At 38.9% G+C, this 25,732-nt stretch overlaps 3 protein-coding genes across 3 annotated transcripts; 1 reads left to right on the plus strand and 2 right to left on the minus strand.

Moving 5' to 3' along the window:
* Window positions 1-134: 134 nt before the first annotated feature.
* LOC102715969 (methyl-CpG-binding domain-containing protein 2-like) lies at window positions 135-6,138 on the minus strand. The gene is made up of 5 exons (XM_006660725.3): window positions 6,010-6,138; window positions 4,500-5,051; window positions 2,440-2,493; window positions 2,091-2,260; window positions 135-735 (listed from the first exon to the last, which is right to left on the minus strand). Exons 2-5 carry the CDS (start codon window positions 4,997-4,999, stop codon window positions 521-523), a joined length of 939 nt encoding a protein of 312 aa, XP_006660788.1. The 5' UTR covers window positions 5,000-5,051; window positions 6,010-6,138; the 3' UTR covers window positions 135-520.
* A 2,264-nt stretch (window positions 6,139-8,402) lies between these two features.
* On the minus strand, window positions 8,403-10,876 carry LOC107304948. Its single transcript, XM_015841117.1, has 4 exons — window positions 10,466-10,876; window positions 10,166-10,348; window positions 9,844-10,069; window positions 8,403-9,164 (listed from the first exon to the last, which is right to left on the minus strand). The coding sequence occupies exons 1-4, from the start codon at window positions 10,586-10,588 to the stop codon at window positions 8,812-8,814; spliced, it is 885 nt and encodes a 294-aa protein (XP_015696603.1). The 5' UTR covers window positions 10,589-10,876; the 3' UTR covers window positions 8,403-8,811.
* Window positions 10,877-20,002: 9,126 nt separating this feature from the next.
* On the plus strand, window positions 20,003-21,615 carry LOC102709310. The gene is made up of 2 exons (XM_040527700.1): window positions 20,003-20,430; window positions 20,519-21,615. The coding sequence occupies exons 1-2, from the start codon at window positions 20,263-20,265 to the stop codon at window positions 21,122-21,124; spliced, it is 774 nt and encodes a 257-aa protein (XP_040383634.1). The 5' UTR covers window positions 20,003-20,262; the 3' UTR covers window positions 21,125-21,615.
* The last annotated feature ends 4,117 nt before the right edge of the window (window positions 21,616-25,732 follow it).

A 25,732-nucleotide genomic window follows, 5' to 3' on the forward strand; every position in this document is an offset into this window, starting at 1 on the left:
TTGAACTTGCAAGAGCAGCTCAGCAAAAAGAATGCCACATAATTATATAACTAACTTTATGGACATGGATCACACCGCTCCAATTGGCCATGCTTGATTGCCAAACGAGGTCAACGAACAATTTCACCATGAGACATCAGTAATGGCATGTCTTAGATAATAGAAGGGGGTCAAACCCACATACAAGAAAATTATGTCCATGCAACATTTCCTTATCTTACAAAGAGAGTAACAAGGAGAGGAGCTAATCTTACACGGCAGGTTTCCTACCTAAAGCTCAAACTAGAAGACATACTTCTGACAAGAGTTCAACAGGGCTTTTGGATACAACATCTGTAACGTGTCCCAAAACTTATATTTTGGGTCAGCCTCCAACATGGCACTAATGTGGCATGATACATATAAGGCCAGCAAGGCCTTGCATTACCCAAAAAAAAACTGCCCCGCGCAAAATGAAATGCAAAGGAGAATCAATAAAACCGTGGATGGGGAGCTGAAGGGTATCACTGTGTTGCAGCCTTCAGGCCGAAGAACCTCCATTTTGAGTATCCTCTAACTTGGTTTTCACTTCATCACAGACATGGTTAGAATGTGCCTCTTCGGCCAGAGGGCTTTCCGCTTTCCTCTTCCGTGTTAGCTCCACTTCTTCTGCTTCAGGTGGCTCATCAGCCTGAGTTCTTTCCCCAGCCTCACCCTCCTGATGTATCGATGGAGCTGCCCAGGCTATGGGGCTCACTGTAGCCAAACCACCGCATGGGATCAGATAATGGTAAATGCAGTTTGTTTGATATAATATAGAGGTAACCTTCAGCAGATATACATAATAGTAACAATTAAGGGCCACTTGAGTAGCATGGGTATCTCACTAAAAGAGTGAAGAGATTGCTGAATAAGTTTCTATAATCAATTCACTAAAATAAAAGTAAAAATTTCTAGCAAGATAGTTTTGGAAAGAACCAAAATTGCTGATATGATGCATCTGAGACATGTCTGAAATGTCTGTTACAGAATTTGTAGTGCACCGATTTTGCAAGAAATAAAAATAGTTGGATGAAAATAAGTAGTATGGTTGGTAACATATACACAGGCTTGCTTTTGAATATGCGATACTAGCCAGGACATGACAGTGTGAAAATAGAGTTTAAGGAAACTAATTTGAGTTCTTATATTTACCTTTGAAATATTTGGACAACTGAACTTAATTTATGACTCCCATATCGATGACTGTCCGTCTAATGCCAAACAAACAGATATCTATATAATGACAAAGTCTTGACCAACAAATTATCTTGCACCGGTCAGCTAGTATGCTTTGAACCAATGAACCATCTATCTGCTTATACCTATACTAACTGGGCACTTTGAGGGAACTCCCACATCATTCTAGAATGATCTAGCCATAGATTATATTGAGTTCGTGTTAAATAACACATGCAATTGGAAACATTATGGAATCTTTTGTTTTAGTTTTTTTTAAAATCTGAATTAATAAATATGAAGTTGTATCAATCTTGGGCTCTCAATTTCTGTGTTCCAAAACTTGTCAGGTAGCCATCGTGATTAGGCATTATATGGTGCATTAGGTGGCTGAACTACCTTGGGTGGTATTTTGTTGCTATTTTAGTGTTATATAGTCTATTTTTATATGTGCTTTCTATATCTTGGATTCGACTATTTGGTCTAACCTAGGTGCCACCCAGCCTCCGGACTAGCCTAGTACTTTCTTGAACCATGCTCAGTTTAGTGTGTTACTAATTTAATACCGAAATTAAAAAAACTGACAATTATGTTTTAGCTGGCATGTGCCCCTTTTCAATCCAAGGTATCGTATTTTGAAAATAACCAAAACATTTAGCATACTTATAACATCAGTAACAAGAATCCCGTTCAGTGCATGGGTTGGTGACTGGTAGTCTGGTACTTATTAATTGTTCAGCATGGAAATGACAATGCCATTAAGAATTACTCCCTCTAGTCATCATTATTGGACACCAGGAGAACTAAAAGCATCAAATAAAGATAACTGGAGGTAGTAATATAGATTAAGGGTCAACTAGTTATGATGAGTTTACGTATACACCATTACACACCTTCTTCCGGTTTAATGGACTTGGTTGTTACTACACTTGCTTCGTCACTAGGATTCATTATCTTAGGGCGCTTTTTGACATAGTCCTGTCGCAGAGGCCTAGGAATCTGGAATGAGAATTGAGTTAATGTTACACCCTGTGCAACATAATCCGGATTCTCTAAGAGGTACCTGCAAAGCATAGCATTGAGCAGTTAAAGCATGGCTATCTATTTGTGACATGCACTTGCCCAGCCATAAGAACTGAAGAGGAAAGCGGCATGACATGTGCAGTAAAGGGATGAACTAAAATGTAGCAATTTAAGGAAATTTATAAAGAATTAAAGGGGAAGTTTAACAAATTGACGTACCTATCAATTTCAACAAGTGACCTCAGTTTCCTCCCGGAAGGAGAAGTATAATACCTGAAAGAAATTCAAAGAGAGCCATATGAATACAATAACTTCAGAAAACATATACTTATCAAGATATATATAAGCTTGTATCAAATCATATAAAGATAGTATCAATATCAAATATAATTAACAAAATGTTAAAATGAACCACCATATTAGTACTAGAAGTCTAGAAATTCCCACATAAATCAAGAGAAAATAAAAAGGGAAATTTAACCTTTTGCCACTCTTGCATGTGAGAGGGATTAAATTCTTCCGGTAAAGAGTGGTAAAAAGTTAAAAGCCCCGAGAAAATAAAAAGGGAAATTTAATGCAGAGTAGTTGGCAGAGAACCCAACAGGAACAAGATGTTCATTAGTTAATCAAAACCCCGTTGAAAACATTGCAGTTTATACTGTATACTTCATACTGCTAACAAGGATATGAACTCAGCAAGTCCTTATCCTATCCTCTTCAACATGATTACCTTCATTACCTTGATTTCAAATTGTATAATATGTGTCTAATCAGCAGTCATTTCTGCTGCCAGCAAGGAAGTGGAAAAACGGAGCACCGGTTAATACACTGGCGACATGTAGAGAGTACTCCCTGATTGACAAAAGTAAGTTGTGTCCTTTTTTAGAAGACCGCATAACTGTACGGCTGACTGATCTACAATTAGTTATGTGTTTGACAAGATAATAATCTAGCAACAGACAGCAACATGATCTAGAGTCCAAGCGGTGCCAATGCAATGTGGTCCAATTAGACAAAAGGACCCGAGAAAGCCTCTAGGTAGGGCCACAATCAATATAATGTGTATGGCATTATGGCCAAGAGTTATGACTTGCAAAACAAGAAATACAAGGCCACATGAAGGAATGGGTGTAGACGGGGCCAAAATCAAGATCGCAAATGCAGCCAAGTGTTCTAAGTTTTAACACTACTTCTACAAGGCCGCATAAAAGGAATGGTTGCCCAACCTTGTCTGCCTAAGCCACACAAAAGGCTAGTTATGCCATATAATCACTAAAAGGTGGATGACCGTATGATCACTGCGTACCACCTTTTAGAACCTTCTGTGGCCTAATGCACTGATTCCAAACATCAGTAATCTGCAGCTATAAAGAGGAAGAACGAGGTTTCTCAGTCTCAAGAACCAGAGATCAGAACTGGACTATGATAAATGAAGAACTGGGTTCTCATCGCCATGTGAAAATTGTCTTTTAGCGGTCTAGATTGATGTAATAAAAACAAATGAAGTGGGTTCAGCCATACAACGTTCATTTCATCATTAGCAAATAGGAGTTAATGCAGTGCAAGGGACTAACTAAACATCTATTCGGTGATAATTTGCTTTTTGTTTGCGATTGAACGCATTTTACACCAAGTGATAGATTCAAATACCATCATATAAAGTGATCGCAGCTACAAGCACACGGCATACCATTTCCATGGTCAGAAAGTTATAGAAAGGGCAACACTATAGCTTAGGGATAGGCGCGGGTCACTCAGCCGGGTACCAATGGACCCACTTTTGTTCAACAAAATGAAGATGAACTTTTTAAAATTCATATTTGTGTATTAGTTCATTTGACTGAACTATAGTAGATCTACAGTAAACAGGTACCCACGGGCTTCCTAAGTTGAACTAGTCAAATTTTGTATATAACTACGGCATAGAGAATTAGCTAACAGTCCAACAGGAAACCAATGATTGAGACCATTGTAAGACAATAGCAAAGTTAGCCATCTGAACACATGGGCTATTTGGATAGTTTCTGCTAATTTAGAGCATTGTAAGACTAGTTTTGACATACAGAAATGTCATGAAGCAAACAATGATTGAGACCATTATAAGACAATAGCAAAGTTAGCCATGTGAACACATGGGCTACTTGGATAGTTTCTGCTAATTTAGAGCATTGTAAGACTAGTTTTGACATACAGAAATGTCATGAAGCAAACAATGACATCAATGTCCTTGCAGAAAAATGGATCAAAGAAGATAGCAGTGGCGGAAAAGCATTACTCACACATCAGCAAATTTGGTGCCTCCTTCACCTCTTATTCTAATCTGTCGTTCCCATCCAGGAGGAGGTAGTGCAATGTTGGGTTTGTCAATAGCCCAAAGCCTACTTCCATCCTGAGATATATCTTCTGGATCATCACATGTTACCTCAGGCCTCCACTCACGGGCCCGTTCACACTCAAAAGGTTCCTGTATAATACACTCACGAATTTCTTCGTACTTCTCTTTTGTTGGAATAAGTCTCCATTTGAAACACTTAGCACATTGAACAGTGAATGCCCCAATAGATGGCAATCCTCGGTTTGGATTATTAGAATGGGCTGATTTCTGCAAAGATGGCAAATGGTCTTCATCTTGCCCTTTAGATACGGTTTCATGGTTGAACAGAACCATTTGATTAGATGCACTTTCTGATGAAAAGTCATCATTGTCCAATTGTCCGTCAGTATCAGACAACATAATCTGCGATTTCTTTGATGGTTGAGGAGCTTTCGAATTTCCCATATGCTTTTGTGATTGTCTGGTTTGAATTCCAAATTACAAATGCCCTATCTACCTGCAGTTGGTAACCATAAGAATATCACGTTGTTACAAAGAGGTATGTGATGTAGGACATGTACATCTCATACAAAACAAATAATATGCCCAGTCCATTTGGTGCATATGAATGAACAACTAGTTCAAAAATAAAACATATATAAAGACGGTCTAGATAGAAGTACCTACAATTCTTTTATGGAAACATTAAAATTTGTTAGCCACAATATATCAGTAGTAACCATAAGCACTGCCAACCCCCAAAAAAAGGAAAGGAAAAAAACAACCGCGATAGCAGAGGTAAACTAGGTGCGGCACCCTTTGTTATTCAGAACATGGCTTGCTCTGGTTTTTTTACTATAGCTTCATGCACACGGGTCTCCATGAATACCATATATGCAATGACCCTAAATTGAGTTTTGGCCTTGCATTTGTCCAATTTAATAAATCACGCAGCAACAGTTATTCTAAGTACAAACAACATGATTAAATTTTGTAGAACTATGGAATTATTTCTCCATGTAATTCAATAAAGTCTATAATATGGCCCTCTGTAGAAATCGCCTACTATAGATGACAGATTATACAGACACATGAACAATAATTCAATAAAGTCGTATTATTATAGAAGATTCAATAAATTATGTAACAATGGGTAAGACCGCAAGTGTTTCATACCAAGCTAACTAATTAGAGCAATATTCAACATATGCTACTTGAACCCAGGGGCGGATCTATTGTGGGACATGCGGGTTCAGTTGAACCCCCAACATTTCTGAGAACAAAAGGAACCTGTTATTAAGGTTATTACTAAGGCAAATTAGGCCAGATCCAGAAGAGAACCTATCTAGGGCTCATGATGCAGAATCCAGAAGAGAACCTATCTAGGGTTCATGACACAGATTCCAGAAGAGAAAAAAAGTAGAGCGCGTGGATGAAGAGATGGGAAAGGAGGACGTGGATGGATGGATGCTCACCGAGGACGACGGCGCAGGCGGTGGGAGGAGAAGCCTGCCCTGGGCCGCCGCCGCAAGGGCGGGAGGAGCGCGGGCGGAGGGGGGAAGCTCGCCGGCCTCGCTGTCGCGTACGGGAGAGGGCGGAGAAGAGGAGAGGAGTAATAGAGTCTGGCTACGACGTTTAATAGAAAACCCTTCAAATTTTGATATTACGAGTTACAACGGAAAATTTTGATATTTAGAGTTATGGGTGACCTTAAATTCATATAGAAAATACGTCAATATTATTGAGATATAGGTAGATAAGAAATATTTATTATAACTACTAAATGCATCATAAAGACATATTTTATCGTGTATTTAATGAAACTAATGTGGTCGGTGTTTGTGAGGAGGAGCCCATGCTAAGACCGCACTAAGTGAGAGCAAGGAGGGAGGAGCTCATTGGCAGGCTACGGCGGGTATCGGTGAGACCAACGGTGAACTCAGGAAAAAAATTATCAGAAGTCCTATACATATTATAATACATATAATATTCTTATTTTAACTAATAAAACGATTTTACAGTTCTACAACGAGGCAATCCTACCCCTATGAGCACCTCCGAAGCATCTGTCGATGGGTACGTCGCTTACCACTGAAAGCACAACTAGTAGTCGAACCCAGGACCTCAAGTGCTACTAAGACCTTTGTAACCACTAGGCTACAGGCCCTTTCGCGTAAAGAAGAAGAGAGTTCATCGTGATTATAATGGTATTTTGGCAAGTCATATGTTAGGAGTGCTATTGTTGCAGCCCAATGTTGGCAATAGAATTTTAGCAATTTTCTAAATGACATGGAAAAAATTGCTTCTACACTAATTTTTCTTACGGATTAATCTTTTTTTACTTATATGTTAAGTTTAAACTACTACATTTCTCTCAGAATCAAAACCACTCATTTTAGATGTAGTTGTCATACTGGAAAAATTGAAAATTACAGTATAAATATATTCTATAAGATACAAAAATAACAATATAAGTTTTGACTACTTTTAAATAATAACGTAAAATTTCTGACATCTTTTAAACCTAGTTCATAATACTAGAAGGTAATAATATCATTAGATAATATTGTGTGATACAAATAATCATATAAATTTCTATAATATTTATCCATAAATAATAGTAACATTTGTTGTAAATCTTATGATATATTAAACTATATATATTTTCAAGTGAGCTCAAATTTCTCTAAGTTGATAAAGTATAGAGAAAAATACCAATATTACTGGGGAGTTCTAGCAACAATAAATAGTTTTAGCAACTAATACATGCATCATTAATACATGTTTTATTGTGAATTTAATAGAACTAATTTGATATTACAGATGTTGGTGTTTTTCTAATAGACTTTGTTAAACTTAGTGAAGTTTTTCAATTGTATATCTTGTGAGACCAATGTAATAAAAACAATCAAATAACTATATATATGTGTGTTCATAGCCAGACTAAACTTTTAATCTGAATGAAAGAAAATAGACCAGACTACACAGAAACGAGCAACCAAACACACTCTATATAACTGAAACGATACTATCTCATACTATGTTATCTCTATTTGATCACTAACATATGAGGCCATCGCCCTTGAAACTCCAATACCCACTTTCTATGACTACGTCATCAGATCTAACTGGGAGGTTTATTTTTACACCTACATAAAGATGTTTGTGCATGATTTGTAAGGAGCATTTAGATAAGGTGTATAGAACTTATCCTATAGCTAGGCAAGGGGTGGATCTAGCCTAGTGAACAAGGAAGGGTTGATTGTCTTCATACTCATTCAGCCTCCTACTCCTTTTATTTTCACTTTTTTTTTCTTCCTATCTCCCTCTTATTTTCAATATAGATCTTTTCTTCCCTATCTCCCTCTTATTTTCAATATATTATCCTGTGGATAGAGGGCTTGAGCCCTTCCATGCACGTTGACTCCGCATCTGTCTTTAGTTACTTTAGAATGATTCATATAAGCTTGGAGCTTATCAGCGTAGCGTATCTTCGAGGGGACGTTATTTTTTAAAACCTAGTATTTATCACGGAAAATTATTGGGTCTAAAATCCAAAACTGAATAACTATTATTACGACATATACATTGGGACATATATGTAGTGATACGAACATGTATGTTTACTCTAAATTTAAAATACGACAAAACTGATTTGGCATGTATAAATATTTAGAAACCATTAAAGGTATGTTTTAAGTTTAGTTTACTCTAAATTTAAAATACGACAAAACTGATTTGGCATGTATAAATATTTAGAAACCATTAAAGGTATGTTTTAAAGGTATGTTTTAAGTTTAGTTTCTAAAATTCAGTTTTAAGGATCAACTGTAGGCGCTTTTAAGGATCAATTTTAGACGCTCTTGAATATGTTCTTGAGATACCGAAACCAAACGTTGATGAATAACTTTACATTAGAAATCTTCTCCTAGCATAAAATTTACGACGATTACATTCAGCTACTTTCGCAGGAACAGAAAATTATCATCGTGTAACCATCATCATCGATCGATGAAGTAATAACAATAGTAAAACAGAGAACACCATGGGCTCTCATCTCAACTGTCACTCGGGTTTCCTGCTCAGGCTTCACTCACTAACAAAACGAGAAAGCAACAAGAGCAGGAAGCAAATCAAGACCGCCATGAAAGCCAACTCGTAAGCTAGTATTACACCAACACCTCCGTTCACCTACCGTTCTATGGCTGGGGCTACTCACTACCAGTACCAGCTCGTGCTCTTGTTTTGTATACTACAGGCTACACTACAGTGCCCGTTCACCATGACCACGTCACCGGGCTCGGCTGGTAGCTCGCCGCCGGGAGCGGCTGCTGCACCATGCAGTGCTGCTGCTGCTGCGGCCACTGATGGTGGTGGTAGGCCGCCTCGCCCCCCTGCGCGACGCCGGCGGCGGCGGCGGCTGCAGGGTAGGATCCTCCGCCGCCGTCTTGCTCGACCTCCATGGACGTGTCCTCGGCGTCCATCATCTCTGTCGTCGCTGCCGCGGCCGACGTGGAGGCCTCCTGGGAGTTCGAGGGCACCCATGGGACCATGGCCAGGTTGCAGCTCTCGTCCGCGGATAGCTGCTCGATCAGAGCACGGGGCTCGCTCAACTCTCGGAGCATGGTGCCTGCAGGATCAAATTAACCAATTCCTCCATGATCAGCTTCGATGACACGAACAATTGCAATGCCCAGTTACTGAATTGAAAAATCATGAAAGGTGTGTATAGAAGACAGAATATGATGTTCAACGGACGGGTATCCATCAAGCAATTAGTCAAAATTATACAGAAATTTGTCGTTCACACTAATATCAAATATTTGATATTTTATATGGGTATAAATATAAAATTAACATACTATATTGTACCTAATACACTTGTATCATCATCATGCCGATGCGATGTGATTATAGTAAAAGAGCACACAATAATTTTGTTACTATGCCGGAAGTGTCGATTTACTGTTGTGAGTTGCTAACCATTTGAGACACCTGTAATAGGATTAGCTATAGCAAACAGTATGTTTAATCAAATAATTACAGTATGTTTAATCAAATAATTATAGGACAACATACATGTCTAGTTTTTGGGTACATCCTATGAATGTCGTACCGACAATTTTGTCTGCGTTTCCGTATAGTCATTGATCACGACATTGAACAATTAAACGGGAAAGAATTTGGTTTAGACAATCTCAACATTCAGCAATCAGTAAAGAGATCAACTCAAGTGAAATCAATTGTGTGATTTGGGTGAGCGGGAAATCGATTTGCTCGATTAGCTTGGAGGGGAGGGGAGCACGTACTCTTGAGCCCGTGGATCCAATCGGGGCTGACACGGAGAGGAACCTCCGGCCGGAGGGGGCCGAGGAGGAGATTGCGGCCGGCGTCGGCCGGCTTGTACAGCACGATCGCCATCTCCTCGTTCGGTGCCGGCGCGACGACCACCGGCACCTCCGCGGCCCCCAAACCCGCCACCGGCTGCTGCGGCGGCGCGCACAGCTCGGGCACAACGGGCGGCACCTCCGCGATCTTCACCGCAGCACAAACAGGACACGAGTTAGGGACAACGGCCCCGAGGCTTAATCCGTCGCTGTGATTTGGGAGGAGGAGGAGGAGAGTACTTACGAGACGGCGGATTTTGGTGGCGCGGGAAGAGACCGGGAATCCGGAGGCGTCCTCGCCTTTCCTCTTCAGCGCCGGCGCCACGACCACAGGCACCTGCTCGCCGCACATCCGCACCTCGCCAGCCACCGGCTGCGGCTGCGGTGGCACGAAATCGCCGGGCAGAACGGGCGGCACCTCCGCGTCCTGCGTGCACCCGAAAAAATAAGAACCAAATCAAACATCCCGTCAACCCAAGCCCGTCCCGCTCCCGCCAGTGCGATTCTGGAAGGAAACCAAGGGAGAAAGAAAGCGCGCACGTACGAGGCGGCGGATTTTGGTGGCGCGGGAGGAGACAGCCGGAAACCCGGACGCGCCGTCGTCGTCCAGCCACATCTCCGGCGCGCCCGCGTCTTTCCTCTTCAGAACCGCCGGCGCCGCGTCCATCGCCCTCTCGCCCGCCCGCCCAGACCTCCTCCTCGTCTCGCGTCGGCTTTGCGAATCCCTCCCAACAATATCCAGCAGCTATGCGGGCGGTTGATTCCCCTCGGGAGCTCGCGTGGTTCGTTCGTGATGACGGCGCTGCGGAAAATCGGCAATGGCGAGGGGCAGGAGGAAGGGGGCGAGATTTTAGGAGGAGGGAAAGAGGAAAGCTGGAGAAGGTTCGTTTCGCGCTCTCTCGAGGGCTCTAGAATTTTTCCGCTCCTTTCCGAGTTCCAACTCATCGCGTCTTGAATCTTACCTTCCTACGTGGCTACAATAGTATATTATTCTGACACTTTATATTATTTATACGCACTTTTTCCTGAACGGTTGAATATTATATTTTTAAAAAGATTTTATAAAAATTTTGTCATTTTAAACTATATTTTTAAGTTTGCATACGTTAATTTTATCACTTGTCCTATTAAATAAATATTAAAAACAGATAATATATTCTTTTCATGTTACGTCCTCAAAAACCAAAATAGCACCGTTGAGGTGGAGCAACATGGTTCTTTCCACGGTGTTGCTTGATATTTGTACGGAGTAATAATTTTGGGAGTGAACGAAAAAAAAATATATGCATAGTAACATTCAGTCTCATTAGAGATAAATGGTATACTTAAAAATATATTTTCTTTTTCTAAATGAAATCTAGTTAGTAATGATTAGTATAGAGCGAGGACAATAAGAATGAGAGTATGAGACCAAAAAATCATGTAGCTTAGTAACATATGGCATGTATCATTAACCATTGAGATTGTAGAGCAGGTGCTAGCAGTGTAGATTGATGATTGATTCACCTTAGTTAAAAAGATCCAATATCACAAAGCCTGATGTTAGAATAGTACTCGATGTACTAGCTGTGCTTAAATTATTTTTAAACGAAATAAATTGTAAATTAGATAATACCAATTGATGCCGAATAATACCAATTATCTTTATACCAGATAATACCAATTAGTATCATTTAATATTATCACCACGAGAGAGCGAGCACCGGTGATAAAGGAGTACAAAGTAGCGGTGCCGTGCACGTGGAAGAGCGGCATTGGAGCCAACAAATAAGACTCCTGTCCAGGACAACAGGATTCGGTTACGTAGTTTTTCTGAAAAAATACTTCTAAAATTATATTAATATATTTTGAAACTATTTATAACTAATAATTAATTAACCAGAGTCATCCTGCTGCTAGCCTGCGTGGGGAGGGGAGGGCTTCGAACCGGTCCTCCCGAACAGGCCAATCCGGGCCATCCTCCTGGACCGAAACAACCAACCAGTCTGATCCACTCGCAAACTCCACGCCTTCCTCCAGCCCAACACATCATCTCCTCCTAGCCCACTCCGCCAGTTTGGACGTATATTTCGGGCCAAATCCAGCCCGTGGCGGCGAGGTTTTCTTACGATTTTTGTTACACACAACACAATGTAGTTATGTAGGTTGATCGCTACGTGCGTGCGTGCGTGCGTGGTGCATTCCACTGATGCGGTCGGATTTTGAGGTCTTGTCACACGAAATCTCGCCAAGTTTACTGCCTTGCCTGCTACGTGGTCGCCGGTTTGACACTTTGCCACGTAGCTCTGTGGCTGCGTGTGAGTGCTATTTTTGTTCTCAGGTTTACTACTCAACTTGGAATATGATGAATACATCACAAAGTTTCAGTCTTTCAGATCAACGAACGAAAAGAAATCAAACACCCTCTCTACGAAGCTTGGCTCCGCTGGACAGGCACCTCATGGCACAATCCTGTTTACATGAATTTTTTTGAGAAATGGATTAAAACCCGGCCTCTGCTTCCAACAAGAGTATGTGCAACCCAAAGAATACAAAGTACTCGGACTTGCTCCTTTCGTTTAATAATGTAAGATGTTTGATTTTTTTAATTGCAATGTTTGATTATTTGTCTTATTTAAAAATCATAAAAATATCATTTATTTTGCTTGTAGCTTACTTTATTATCAAAAGAACTTTAAGCACGACTTGTCATTCTTTATATTTGTACTAAATTTTTGAATAAAACGAATGTCAAACGTTGCAACCAAAAAATTCAAACATCTTACGTTATGAAACATAGATAGTAACATCTTACACAATAAAACACACATAACAAGAGCACTTACACTCTCTGACTGTCACAAAGAAGGCTGGTTACCCCCCCCCCCCCCCAAAAAAAAAAAAGCAAAACAAAAGGCTAGTCCTGAATTCTTGATCTCACATTCGGACATTCCATCCAAATCTGAGAAGAACTCCAACGATCCTCCTTCCAGCAGCTTGCCAGGGCCGGTACTGCCTTTTCAGAGTCCTGGTGCGAAAATTAAATAGAGATGTCATTATCATAATATATAATACTAATCAATAGATATTATATATATATATATGTTGTCTAAACATTTAAATTACATTTAAAAATAATATTTATATAGAAAACATTGTGCATGCTATCTCAAAACCTTTGGGGTAGAGCTCATGCTATTTTGGAGGCCTAGAGTGGTCGTGCCGCTCGCCCCCTTGGGTTGGTCCTGTATCTTGCACCCTTACACCGTTTAGCCAACTACCAAACATATTAGCAAAACTAGTAGGTTGTTGTATCCCAAAGACTACAAAGATGGCATTTCATGAGAATCTTGCAAGTTGGCAATCAAAGAAAAGATGTTATATTGATTCATTAGAATCACAAAAGCAACACTTGATGCTACCTTTCCTTCTCCTCTTAACCAAATTGTTTTCAGTCCAAATTAATTACCCTATTCTTTAAATACCACAAACAAAATTCTATCTTCAAGGGAACTCTAGGCTTCTATAGGAAGGACCTCCTTGGGACCATATCTCCCAACATAATAGCCTTCTACATAGAACTTACACTAAAAATTCTGCACTTGTTAGCTTTCCAGAAAGTGTCAGCTTGATCAGAAAGGCTTAAACGATATCGCTTTGCCCACTAGGTTATACCAAGCAACTAATTTGGCCCCAACCAAGACCCTCCTGAACGAGACCTTCAAAGTTATTTTCTTTAGGACATCCACCACCTTAGTAGTTTTATTCCTATTTAATTGATATAATGATGGGTAGGTCTTAGCAAAGGATGAATTACCAAACCAACAATCTTCCCAAAATCTCAACTGATTGCCATTATGGATCTCAAAGGATCCAAATTGTAAGGAGTCATTGACACCCATCAGTCCTGACCAGAAGTAAGAATCCCCTGGACTCTTCCTAACTTGGGTAATTGTCGTCTTAACCAAGTATTTTTTTCTTAAGAAGATCCTGCCATACTCCTTCCTCATTAATAATCTTGTATGACCACTTGATCAGCAGACACTTGTTCTACATTTCTAGATTTTGGATCCCTAACCCCCCACACATTCCTTTGGGTTATATAACACTCCATTTAGCTAGTCTAAATTTCCTCTTATGTTCACCGTTTACCTAATTGAAGTCTTAAGTTTGACACAGAAGCTCTCATTTACAACTAATTATTCTTTTAGTGATGATGACATACCCATCGATAGTGATGTGGCGACTTCGTCAATCTTAAGATAAGCCAGTTTACTCTTCGAAGATGCTCATAAGGGTAAGATGTGTATGTGTTTAGAGTTGATGTGTGTTATGAGTGTTTGCATTTATAGTGTGTTTCACCAAAACACAAATTCGGGCAATTGACTTCCCTTTTAACAGTGTGATCGTTATTACTCCCTTAAATATCATGATTCTGGAGTTACTCCCAATGCTCAATCTTCATCTTCAAATTCTCGTTCTTCCTTCTGAGATGTCTGAGAAATACTTCTTACATTATTGCTGACTTGCCGTGTTACTCTCTCTGTTCTCCTCAATTTGGGTTACTCGAGTACATTGGTCTCTTCAACGAGCAAGCCTTCGAAATCGCACACACTTGAAGTAACTGCATAGATAGGCAGACGGTCTAAGTTTTTTAGAAACACTTTCACAAGCGTGTGGTTGCTCGGTGTTCACCTTATTCTTTTCCTGATGCACGAGGACAAATCCACTGTTTTCACTACTTCGACTACTCTCTCGTACCGTGTTTAGCAGTAGCACTAGATCACTAATATCCACGTGGTTCATGGTTATTTCTAACTAGATATATACCACCCAAGAAACCAAAGTTACATAGGAAAGAGACGATCACCGGGTGGACACAAAATAATTAAGAAACTAAGAGCAGCTGCTCAAGATCAGTAGTGATGAAGGGATATCTGTACAGTACGTAGTAGTAGCTAGCTAGTGGCGTTTGCACCGTGGCTTGTCTAGCTGACTAAAAAGAGGGCCTTATCTCCCCAATTGTTTTTCCTTCTCCTCTCCCTCGATCGATTCCTTGAACACAAGAGAGAGAGATGTAGAGAGAGAGAGAGAGAGAGAGAAAAGAAAGAAAGCAGAAGCACTTGCTGGCATCGATCTCTCTGCTGCTCACACCGAATCAAAGCAAAGCATGCAGTTGCCTGCCTACTGGACTCTACACCAGCTGCTATGGCTCAGGTTGGTGAGGTGCAACGCGTGTCTGATCTCCATGCATATATATGCGTCCACGATGTACCGGGACGCGGTCTCGGCCACGTTCATTCGCAATCTAGCTAGCTCGAGCTGTCAGTGCACGTACGTGCCCCCACGCATTTTTATTATTTTTATTTTTATTTTATTTTCTCCCTCGATCATTGCCCGCCTTTTTCTCCTGGATTTTGACTCTACATGAGGAGTTTTAGTGCAGTAGAATACTACTACTGCATCTGTACCTTTTGTGTGACATTTGCAATTGGAGGACAAAATAATGCATACCCGTAAAGTTATAGTCTGCCACCGCTTGCTTTTCATCCGGAATATTTGCCTTTTGTTAGGAAACACGGGATCATTGTTATATATTTATAAATAAAATATGTATATGTGTTTTTAACAATAAAAAATTATAGGCTGAAAAATATAACTCAAAATCAAGTTCAAATTTAAAATTGGTAATTTAAATTTTAGTTTATAAATATAAGCCTAAACGAAGAGATAAGGGAGAGACGATGATTTTTTTTAAAAAAAACTGAACAAGTTAATTCGAAACTAATTAATACTACATATATTTCATAATGTTATTTCATAATATAAGATGTTTGACTTTTTTTACGACTTTTAACCATTCGTCTTATTCAAAAATTTCGTACAAATATAAAAAAATATTAAGTCGTGCTTAAAGTTCTTTTGATGATAAAGTAAGTCACAAGCAAAATAAATAATATTTTTATAATTTTTAAATAAGATAAATAATCAAACATTACTAGTAAAAAAGTCAAACATCTCACACCTCACACAGAGGAAGTACCTTCTATACTATCGGTAGATAATAATAGTAACTTGGTTATCCATCACTATCATCATGGAAGAAAAAGGGTGGACAATCCAGCTATCCGTGGTGTGTCAGATCCCTCTTATTTTCTTTACTATTCAGAAGCGTGTATTAAACTCAACCACTCTCTCTAAAAGGGCTTCGAGTCAACTTCAAATTTACCAAACCTGTTCATGCAAGATTAACAAATTAAACTAGTGTTCGTGATCATTTACTGCCAAGTGTGTATCGGCGTCTTTTTGGGCCACACACGAAACTTGCCACGCTTTAATTTGATGCACACATACAGTGCTGTCATACGTAACATGAAACGTAGCTTTCGCGTCACAGAAATTCCACGATATATATATATATATATATATATATATATATATATATATATATATATATATATATATATATATATATATATATAATGCTCCGTTAGTTTTATAATAATACTTTTATAGTATTATTTAGATTTATATATGTTATAAATCTAAATATATTTATATAATTTTTTGACATTATCTATCTAGACAAGGTTTAAAAATTTTTACAATATAAAATAAAGTGAATATATATAGCTAGCGAGGCTCTTGGCTCTTTGGCCTCACAAATGCAAGCCAACGCAGACATGCACAAAACGATCGATCGAGACCGGATATTCGACGACGATGCCTCCATCATATCTGATGCAGCATGCAAGTGAGATCGATCGATCAGTCTCAGTAGAAAGCCTGAGAAAATATATAGCTAGCGCACACATGTATATTTTTGTGTAGATGAAATTAAAATATTTTCATGAAGTTGATCGATCGAGGCCGACAAGTTGGAATTAATACCTAATCAATTACTGATAAATTACTGTAGACACAACTTTAAAAAGATTTTTTTTATATAGAGGTGGCTAAAATTTATTTCTCGTATGAGACACATGACACCATATATAATTAAAGGCATAAAAATAGAGTATTTTTACGATGAGTTAATTGGCTATATTATTGTGCATACTATTTATATGCCGTTGGTTTAAAGACATGAGATATTAACGGTGAAAATAGAGATATTTTTAATTATTAATCTAAACATATGGTATATATAGATTCGTAAAAAAATAATTATGTTTTAGGAGGAAGGGAGGAGCAAGAACGATACTATGGCTATTAATTAACCACATGCATGTGGTTGTGGTATCGATACGGTTAACCATAAGAATTAAGGTGATATGGATGCTACTGAATAACTTTCGCTAATTAGCTTAGCCTTTCTTGAGATAATTAGCTTACCCATAAATTCAAGTTGACTACTTGAGATATATAGCTAGCTAGGTAACTGTAAATCTATGATGTAGCAAATTAACCAGCCATAGCTTAGCTATATATCTAGCTCATCTGTACTAAACACTTGAACGCTTTTATAGTAACCTACTCCCTTACTAGAAAAGCAAATTAGAGATAATTCCTGATAACCGGATGTCTTAAAAAATGTTCTTCTACTAAGGTGCTGTTTGTTTCAATAAGTCTTAGGACTAAAAATTAATTCTAGGACTAAAACATAAGTCTCTTTTAGTCCTATCCTGTTTGTTTGGAGGGACTAAAAGAAACTAAAATTTCATTAAATGACCTATTTAATAGTACACAACACACATAGTTATAGACCTAGAGTAATAGAGTAGGTGTACTATAGACTTTTAGTCCCTTTTAGCACCTCACCTAGGGATTTATGGACTTAGATAATTTTAGTCCCTTTTAGTCCCTCCTGTTTGATATTTTAGGGGCTAAAAGGGCTAAAGTGGAGGAACTTATGGATTAGTCCCTCAAAACAAAAACAGCCCCTAATAGCTTCAATTAGTGGTGTATGTTTAATAAGTAGTGTAGTACAAATCTATTCGCACCGTCATCCAGCAGCATTGTCTTTTCGTTTTTTTTTATATTTATAAACCAAAATTTAAATTTTCAATCTTAATTTCAGATTTTTTTTCATCGTAGTTTATTTTTTCAGTCTTGAATCTTACTTCGCTAAAAACACGTATACAAAAGTTTTTTTATATAAATATGACATTTGGCTTACAATCACATGCACCCCAGGGCATTCCAAATTAAAATGCTACCCTATGCGTGCACCTGTTGAAATTAACCAAATTAAGAGGTGAGTGCTGCAATGAAATTCAGAAAACTGAACTAACCAGAGGCGATCGAGCTAGCGGAATCGAACGGAGATCGACCCAATGGTCAAAAGCGACGGTACGACGATTTTTTACAGGTCTTTGCTTAAAGACACTAAACAAGTCCGTCCAGTCCACCCGCCTGCAAAAGTTTAAAACTTTTGGCCGTACGAGAAAAACGATTTTTTTCGAGTGAATTAATGCAAAGCGGCCAACTAACGAAAACGAGGAGCGCAACATGCATATGAACGGGCTGCAGGCGTGAGGAGCGCAAGCAATCTATAGCTAGTGCCCGCGGCTACTGTAAGTACGTGTGATCTATATATGTTCACGTTAGATTAGCAATCCTACGTGACATCATTAACTCAAGAAAAACTAGATTATCGTCTTTTCATTCATCTACTGTTTGGACATATGCTCCTAGTTGTATGCAGCCTTTTCTAGAGAAATACTTTATGTATTAGTTGTATGTAACAAATACAAACATAAAAAAAATAAAGTATTAAATATGCTATAAACAACCAAATAGATAACATATTGTACAAGTTATCTATTAGCTATCTTTATATAATAGTCGTCTATATTATTGTACATGTCCTAAGGGATTTGTATAGTTTAGACAGTAATGATAGAGATAAACAGTGTTTATGACATTAGATGAATATCAACCTTCCGGATATAAGATGGACGGTTCTATATCTTTTGCTATAGTTACAAGCTAAAGTAAAAAGAATATGATTTTAATTGTTAGGATCGATCGGCAAATAAACGATGAACATAGTAGATCAATCGAAGAAAGACACGAGATTTAATGTGAAAAACCCTCCTAATACAGGATGGAGATAAAATATCACAGATGTAAGCCAGCAAATATCTTTACATGATAAGATTACGACGTCGTACAGCGGCTCACGAGAAGTATATATAAGTTGAAACTCTAGATTATTAATAACTGCTTACAATCGATACTGTACTATGCCATTTATAACTTACCGTGCGCCACTGACACGTCTGCCATTGCTTGGCGGAGGACGTGAATGCCACCGCTGCGAGTAGTCGCGCGAATGCAGGGCGCGCAGCAAGGCAAAAACTTGGGCGAATCCAGCGAGTCGGCGCGGCGGCTCGTGCGAGCACGCCAAGCACCGCGCGCGGTCAGGCCGCGAGGCCAAAAAAAACGGCCACGAAATTAGGCCGGTCTCTCTCCCCGATATTCAGTTTTACTCCAACTACTCTACTGCATATATGCGGCTCTCTCTAAACCAACCAATCTGCATCATGCCTTCATTATTACTTCCTAGTATATTTGATTCCATATATATCCTCTGTATGTGCTATACTATACTATGCTTGCATATGCTTTAATTTGGGTTAGCGATTCGATCGCTTGATTGATACGTAACAAAGCGGCCGAATGGGATTTTAGTTTGGGCAGTACGCAGTTATGTATTCAGGTGAGTGAAGAAGGCGTGTGCCTGAATGGGACGGCCGGCCGGCGAATAATAACAATTTTTTAAACAAGAATAATAACAATTTAACTTAATTAATATATGCTCCCTTTAATTTATATTATAAGGCTTTTTAAATTTATCTAGATTTATCTATGTATATATTTTATATATATATCTAGATTCATTAGCTCATTATTAAATCTAGATAAACAAAATTATAATATAGAACGAGGGGAATACCCTATTAACGTCGTCCGTCGTCGACGTACGCGCGGCTGGGCGTGGCTGGCTACCTACCTATTCTACTGTGTGTTGCACTTTTTTTTTTCTTGTCGGGATTAATCTGGCAATTTAATTTCATTTTTCCTTGGCTTAATTTGAGCCTTTTAGTTAGGTGTTAATTAATTTTCCACCTCTTTTGATTGATTGATCACTAAAGATTGTGGGCTTTGTGTAAGATGCCACTATGGGTCATGGGTGTGATCTCTTGCACCTTTGCATATGCCTCTCTCGATCTTGCTCTCATTCTCATGCACGATGCGTCCTCCTCTGGCCTATATATTAACACCAACTACATTTCCCAGTATCATCACAGCTTCACAGATCAGGTGGATCGGAGCTAATTGTGATCTTTGCTGCGTTGTTAATTTTTTTTTTGTTTTGTGTGTGTGTTGGTAATTTGATCTTGATCGAGCACAGCCATGGAGTGGAGGGACAGCTTCCTGGACCTGATCCTGATCCCGCTCAGCCTCCTCGTCCCCATGGCGTACCACGTCTGGCTGTGGCGCGCCGTCCGCCTCAGCCCGCTCCGCACCGCCGCCGGCGTCAACGCCGCCGCCCGCCGCCTCTGGGCCGTCAGCATGACCAAGGTACGTACGTCGCCGTCGCCGGCGCCGGTGACCGGAGTGATGGATGGATGGATGATGACGATGATGATATGGGATTCGATGCGTGCAGGACAACGAGAAGAAGGCGGTGCTGGTGGTGCAGTCGCTGCGGAACGTGATCATGGGGTCGACGCTGATGGCGACGACGGCGATCCTCTTCTGCACGGGCATCGCGGCGGTGCTGAGCAGCACCTACACCATCAAGAAGCCGCTGAGCGACGCCGTGTTCGGCGCCCACGGTGAGTACATGATGGCGCTCAAGTACGTCGCGCTGCTGCTCGTCTTCCTCGTCGCCTTCCTCTGCCACTCCCTCGCCATCTGCTTCCTCAACGAGGCCAGCTTCCTCGTCAACACCTCCTCCACCCTCCTCCCCTCCTCCTCCTCCGACGAGGGCCGCCGCCTCCTCGGCCTGCCCTCCACCATGGACTACATCGACGAGGTGCTCGAGAGGGGCTTCACCCTCAGCTTCGCCGGCAACCGCATCTTCTTCGCCGGCGTCCCGCTCCTCCTCTGGATCTTCGGCCCCCTCCTCGCCTTCCTCTCCTCCCTCGTCATGATCCCCATCCTCTACAACCTCGACGTCGTCAACCCCAAACCCGCCGCCGCCTCCTCCACCAACGGCAAGCTCGACAAGATCAACGGCGCCGCCGCCATCGATTGCGCCACGCATGTCTGAACAAAACCCAAAAAGCAATCAAATCTTGTCTAGTGATGATACAGTCGGCTGCCACATTGGTGCATGGCCGCGTAGACGGACGAGGGAGAGGCGAACACGCTTCCTTCTTGGCTCGATCCGCTGCAAGTTGAGTTGGTTGTTGTACTAGGAAAAATCAAAATCAAAATCCGTTGTTCAGTTGCATGCATGACATGGAATCCAACGCTGTCTCGGCTCTAGCCGCCGTCGTTTTCAGAGGTCTGGGTCATGACAATGTACGCCTGCCTGCTTGTTCCACTACAGGGTATGTGTGTTATTTTTTGTTGGGTATATTCTTATTAAGTTGTTGTCTTTTTTTTTTCTTGGTTTTGTTGTGCCTGTGTTGCCCATGGTTTTTCCATGACTTGTTGTCAGCAACAGCAGATCAAACCGATTATGGACGCCGGCGGTTGTTTAATTTGGTTGTGTGGCGTGAGTTCGTACGGACAGGCGCTGTAATTTTGGTTACGTGTCAGACGACATATTTATAAATAAAAAATATTTTATTAATAAAATTTTTGTATATGTATTCTTAGTAATTTAAAAATCAAAAAATAAAAAATAAACTTCGGTGAAAATACTCTAAATTTAAAATTGAAAAGTTAAATTTTAGCTTATAAGCGTAAGTATAAGAGAAAAGATGGAGTGAAAGCTTTTTGAAACATAAGTTTTGTCCGTAAGTTCAGTTTTATCTGCTGTCAAAGGTTATTATCTGTGATCTTGCAAATATAAAATCTTTGGTAATATTTGGTCCTTCAGACAAGATCACAAAATTAAAAGTCCACGAACCAAAGAGGCTGACAAAACAGACATGGGCCTGCTCGGCCCTGGGAGCCCAAGGAAGACACCGACTGCACACGACTTGTACGTATAGAAATAAATATAAAACGTTTTTTTATATTTTTAATTAAAAAATCCAAAATATATTTTTGTTTCAAAATATTTGTAAATTGTAAATCTAACCTCCCAATGCCTAGCCAATGGACACAAAATATAAAACACCTGCTAGTTGAACGTAAAATCCAATGTGACAAACCTCTACTGGGGAAAGAGTGATGGCTATTGGACGGAGGATGGCCATGCAAGTGGCCCCTTGTTGTCCTATAGATGAGTGTTTTATAATCTAACATGGAGCTACCGGTAAATGTACACATCTAAATGAGAGTTAGGGGGTGGGGGCCTAGCAGCTATTTTGTAGGCGGACCCTTCGTTGCTAGGGTGTTTTAAGCCCAAGCAAGGGATTGCCTGCAAATTCACCCGATAAGCATAAAAACCGTGATTCGAGTTTCTCATACGGACTTGAATTGGACAAAATTTATATCCACGAACATACGTAAAAAGTTACATCCGTTTCAGTGAAATCAAAATTGCAAAATTCCACTTGCAAGATTGTGTTTTTGAGGCGAGAAGCTTCGAAAACCCGTTGGATACAAATTTAAAAAATTCTACGGGTCATGTAGTTCATCGTTTGAGCTCAAATTTTCTATGGTTTGTTCCTATGTGCTTCTAGGTGAATAGACTATATCAATAAAATAAAAAAAAAGGTACATTCTCAGCCAAGGGATAAAATGTCCAGCTATTAAGTGACAAGGAGTTGCCTGCAAAATTCACACCCTTTGTCCAACAACCGCCCCACCCCCATCTCGCTCTTTTTCACTTAGGATATTGTGTCATTTATATTTTGTGCCTACTAGTTTGGCATTGGGAGACTAGGTTTACTATTTCTGAAAACAAAAATCTATTTTTGAAACTTTTTATAAAAAATATATAAATAAAAAAACCAAACAAAACCTTTGGCATGAAGGGCATGCAGCATCAAGCTTTTGCTCGTTCTACGTACCCACCTAATAGTTCAAGGTATAATTCATAAATTTTCCCTTTTCCTAACAATCTTAAGCTTAGCTTTGCTTACCAAGCAGGGGTGGAGGATCTTGCAGTACCCAAGCTTGCTGGCAGTAAGGATTTTTTAAAGTAGACTATTACCCAAATGGTGATTTCCTGGATGCCAGTTTGGGAAGTAGGCCATCACGGACTTGGCGTGCAATCCTTGAAGTGTGTGAGATCCTTGAACTAGGAATTATTTGATGCATTGAAAATGGAAAAGATACTACTTGTGATGACAACTGGGTTCCAACGGATTAGGATCTCACTCAGGTTAGTGAACTATGGAGACAATATGTTTTAGAGTGAACTATGGAGGCTATGTTTTAGAATATTTTTCCCAAAACATGGATAAGTTATCTCAAGAGCATGTTTAATGGTATAGCCTAGATCCAACTCTTCTCTAATTTACATCAGCAACAAGAATTTATCTTATAAATACATATACAAAGATAAAGTTAGGTATGGTCTCTTAATCAATATAAGAAAATATTTTTTATTGTCTTTTTTTCCTTTTTATCCACCTCATGCAATGAATTTTCTTAAAAATACTAAAATTCAACTATTAGCCGTTATTATGCATAAGAACAATTTTTGTCTTTCCTCCGTATCATCATACTTTTCTCTTTCGTCTCTTTTTTCCTCCGTATCATCCTATTTAATTGTGTGATGATAGTCAGCTAATAAGCATCCTTGAATGTGCTCTAAAAAGTGCATTTAGAAAAATAGTCAAGGCATATTCAAATGTAGGATGGACTCTTCTCTAGAGCACATAAGCAATGATAGGTATAAAGGTAGAGTTAGGTACAATATGTTAATCAATATAAGAAAATAATTTTTATTATCATCCTTTCTCTACTACCTATTCCATGCAATAAAATTTCCTTCCATAGAATCGACTCTCTTTCTTTCATACAAACTAGCAGTTTGGCCTGCGCATTTGCGCGGCTAGATTTAAGTCACTTTTATGTTTTACTCTTATATCTTTTGATCTTTAAACTGTAAAACATGTTATTTACCTGTATGCTAAACTATACATGTAAATAAACTCTTTTCGATATAATATTTAATTTATAATTCAAATTTTAGATACTTCTAAATTGTATTTATACGTTGGCTCTTTCTCTTAATTTTACTTATTTTTAACTGGAGTTTTAGATGTTTTCAATTTGTATTCATAGATGAACTCTTCCCTCAATTTCAATTATTTTCATATTTTTAATCCATAATTTGGATTTTCTAAACTGTATTTACACGTGAACTATTTTATATTATTTTTTATTTTTAATTATGAAGTTGGATTTCTAATCGGATCTATATGTTTCTAAATTGTATTTATAGAAGTTTAAATTTTTTAATCTGAAATTTGGATTTTTATAAACCATATCTACACATGGACTTTTTATATTATTCTATGTACCCCAATACTTTAGACTTAGTACGATCTAACAGCTATAATCTTTTTTCATTAACATTTTATTTCTTTTTCTATGATTCAATATATTTTCATTCTAGATTTTTCATTATTTTCCTCAAGAATTTATCTATTCGCTGGCTTGGCCTTGTTGCAACTACAGTCGTCCTATCTAGTGCTTTCTACGGCTGAGGAGGCGATTAATATGCTTTTATATGGAGGCATTAGTCACAACCCAATTAGATTTTCTAAAACAGACATGGACCCTAATACGGACTGTATGATCAATAATTAGATTTATTTGCTTTTCTTTTATATGACAAATCTAGACCGTATGATCTAGATTTAGTTTATATTTAAGTTTTATGTACTTTGGTTATTCAAAGTCTAAAAACATAATATTGTTTCCTTCACTTTGTTGTTCATTTTAATTCTATTTAATATTTAAATAGATAATTATTTTATATTTGAAATTCTATTTTTACATATATTGTTCTTTCACTAATATTCTTTTATTGATTTTTGTTGTATTTCTATGTTAACTTGTTCGAGCGACTAAAGCATTAACAAAACGTACTCCGTATTAAGGCTATAGAGTTGTCACTTGTCAGGTGATTAGCCAAGGAGTCATGAGTCAGGACGTGATGTTTATTTTGTTGTTGATGGCGTGTCGCCGGAATGGCTGGTACTTTTTTCTATTTGCTGCCTTCCGATTGAAACAATGCTTATTTGATTACTTCTACAACTATTGACATAAGATTTTCTATCTATACCTGCTATTTAATCTTGACCGTTATATTCTAGACCCACCGTGATCTAATAGTACATATTTTTTCTTTTTCTCTGATTAATCTATACCGTTATAATCTGGACCCACCATGATCGACCGTTATAATCTGGACCCATCATGATCTAACGGTATCTATTTTTTCATTTTCTCCGATTAATCTACACCGTTATAATCTGGACCCACCATGATCTAATGGTTCATATTTTTTATTTTTCTTCGATTAACGTAGGAATTTCTAGCCCCTAGAACGAACGTGAAGCCTCCTTTTCGGGCTGTCTTTATATTATAATATAATAGATAGATATGATATAATCATATTTGTTTGCATGGTGGCAGAAAGAGCCAGCTCATAAAAGTATATATACAAGCCCTTAAAGCGGTCCGATCAGATATTTCATAATATCCTCCATCCTTTAGAGTAGCCCCACTGGATACTCCGTCCTATCCTTCATCAAGAAAATAGAGTATATGAGGAGAAAAATATTGCTTAACAGATTCTCTATCT

This window comes from Oryza brachyantha, chromosome 9, assembly GCF_000231095.2.
Source record: "Oryza brachyantha chromosome 9, ObraRS2, whole genome shotgun sequence".
In the NCBI taxonomy this organism is placed as follows: Eukaryota; Viridiplantae; Streptophyta; class Magnoliopsida; order Poales; family Poaceae; genus Oryza; species Oryza brachyantha.